Source organism: Drosophila arizonae, chromosome X (assembly GCF_054131065.1).
Source record: "Drosophila arizonae isolate 15081-1271.41 chromosome X, UAZ_ARI_1.0, whole genome shotgun sequence".
Classification (NCBI taxonomy): Eukaryota; Metazoa; Arthropoda; class Insecta; order Diptera; family Drosophilidae; genus Drosophila; species Drosophila arizonae.
The window spans coordinates 3,466,081-3,468,755 of record NC_142927.1 but is presented as its reverse complement, the minus strand read 5'-3'; the positions used below and the strand labels follow the sequence as shown (position 1 = coordinate 3,468,755).

The window sequence follows — 2,675 nt, the reverse complement described above, 5'->3', positions numbered from 1 at the left end:
ATTACCAAACATATCTGACGAACGGACAGAGAGAGGTACGGACGATCGGAATGAGGGACGAAAGGACGGACGGAGGGATAAACAGAGAGATATACGGACGGACAGAGAGAGGCTCGGACAGACGGTCGAATGGACGATCGGATGGATAACCAGATAGATAGATGGACGGACAGAGAGAGGTGCGGACGGTCGGACGGAGGGACGGCAGAGAGATATACGGACAGATAGAGAGAGGTGGGATGGACGGACAGAAGGAGTGTCGAATGAATGGACAGAGAGAAATTCCGACACTCGGATAGACAGAAACACAGATGCATAGAGGGACGGATGGACAGACACTCACACAGAGTTACAAATAGATGTATAGACATATAGATAACCATAAGCCACACATACTCAGCGAATAATAAAGGGTAGCGTCTAGTCCATCAATCAGCAGCACGAGCACTCACTCGACGTTTGCATTAAGAAATTGATTGGAGCAACTCAATCCGATGGAGTTGCAAAAGCACTTTCATTTAGGCACTAGTTTATCCTCCAGTTAAATGCGAACCCAAATAAATGAAAATTTATTGAACACAAACAATGAGAACAAGGAACAAAAAAAAAAGAAACAAATTTTAAATAAAGTTAATTCTTCCCAATCTGGTAAATGTCGTGTTTAAATGGTATTTCGTGCTCCTCAAACAGCAGAGCGTCCTCCCTAGTCTGGGCAGTGAGCTCCTCAATCTGCAAATGGCTGGAGGACCAGCAGATGACCAGGCTACGCTCTATATTCTCGCCCGAGAGACGCGAATTGCCAAAGGTGTGGCAGCTGGGCCGGCCACACAGGCCCGGAACGGGGCTGTTAATGATCTGCAGTGGATGCAGCTTGATGCAGCAGTTCAAGGGAATGTGCAGGACGCAGAGCAGAATGAACGACTGGTTGGTGAACGTGAATGTGACGTAAACATGAACGGGATCCATGGCCATGGACTGGATGGGGCCACCCACGCACTGGTGCCAGTTGCAAAAGAAGCGGTCCAGATCGATGACCTCCCGGCTGCTCCACACCTTATTCTCCTGCTTGAAGATGCCGACGTCCTTGCTCGAGCTGGCGCCCATCACCTTGCTGGAGCCCTTGAGCACATAGAGCAAGTGGTTGCCCTTGGCGGTCCATGCGGCCGTCTGCAGGGGCATGCGCTTGACCAGCTTGTTGCTCATGACGTCCATGTTGTTGCGATAGCCGTACAGAGAGGAGCGCTCCCTAATGTAGTAGATGAGATACATCAAGTCCAGGGGGTGGCGCAGCGCCCAGTAGTTGGTGCCCGAGACGGGCATATATAGCTCCTGCAGCACCAGCCTCAGTGCCGTATGCCAGATCTGTATGCGTTGATTGCCCAGCGAGGCGCTGCCCAGGAGGCTGCCCCCCTGGAGCCACTGCAGATCGTAAATGAACTCCTCCTCGCGGTAGTCGTACCAGACCATCGACTTGACGCCCGCCTTCGAGATCGACCACACGCAAATCCCGCCCTCCCCGCCGACCGCCAAGTGAGTGCCATCCCAGGGTCGAAAGGCGGCGCAGCTGATATTGCGCTGCTTCGGCGATATCAGGTAATGGGGCTTCAAGCACATATCCTGATAGACCAGGGCCACATCGTTGCAGGTCAGCAGACAGCGCTGATTGTCCGTCGGATGGCAGACGACATAGCGTATTTTGGTCGTCTTAAAGTCGAGCGTCTCCGAGTTGGCTGCCAAATCATCGAGGCTCGCCAGGCCAGTGTCGTAGCGATGGTGGCTCCAGCTGTTCATACGGTCGCGCAGCCGAAGATATTTCAACTTCAGCCTCTGGCAGTTTGCGATGAAGCACTTATAGAACTCCGTGACTCTGCTCAGCACACGCTGGATGGGCGACTCCTCCTGGAAGTCGTTCAACGGCTCGGGACGAAAGCGAACAAACGTGTTTCGCCTCACAAATTCATTCACGTTGCGCAACATATCTGCCGAAATTCAATTGCCGAATATGGAATAATATATGAATAATTCTATTTACTTTTATTTTTTGTTTTACTTTGGTTTTTTTTTTAATTTTTTGGAAAAAATTTGAGCACTGCTCTTCAGTAAGAAACGATTGGGACTGAATTTTTTTTCGGTAGGCATCGAGAGTTATGCTGCGCTCGCTATGCCTACTTTGATCCAAAATTTGAGCATTACAACAGTAAATCCAGAGTACTTTTCACTAATGATGGCAGGATTAAGCATATGATACGAAAAATCGATTATTTTGCCTCCATTGGCGATTTAATAGTATCGAAAAATGAAATCATAATCGATTAAATATATAAGAGATATAAGTATTTGACACATTGTACCCCCTCTGGTTCTGCCTAGAAAACAACTAATAATTCAGAATATAAAATCAATTAACCCGAATTGAAAAAAAAAGCAAAATCTTGATAAATCTAATCTAAATAAACTACGTATATAACCATAGGAAAGACAGTCGAGCTGTGTCGATGGAGCTTGAATTTGCGCATAGCTACTTATTCAGGTTGCACAATCGTTTTGCGCAATCATGCTGGCACTCAATTTAATTGATTTTAAAGCTGCTGCCAGACCAGACCAAAGTCAGAAAGACAAGAAAAAAAAAATTGACTGCGAGCGGCTTGGGGGCTGGGAGGGGCTAGGTGGAGTAG

General features: G+C 48.0%; 1 protein-coding gene across 1 annotated transcript; it reads right to left on the bottom strand.

Annotated features, from left to right (window-relative positions):
• Window positions 1-543: 543 nt before the first annotated feature.
• LOC108618007 (aladin) lies at window positions 544-2,143 on the bottom strand. Its single transcript, XM_018013912.2, has one exon. The coding sequence runs from the start codon at window positions 1,975-1,977 to the stop codon at window positions 631-633; it is 1,347 nt and encodes a 448-aa protein (XP_017869401.1). The 5' UTR covers window positions 1,978-2,143; the 3' UTR covers window positions 544-630.
• Window positions 2,144-2,675: the final 532 nt, after the last annotated feature.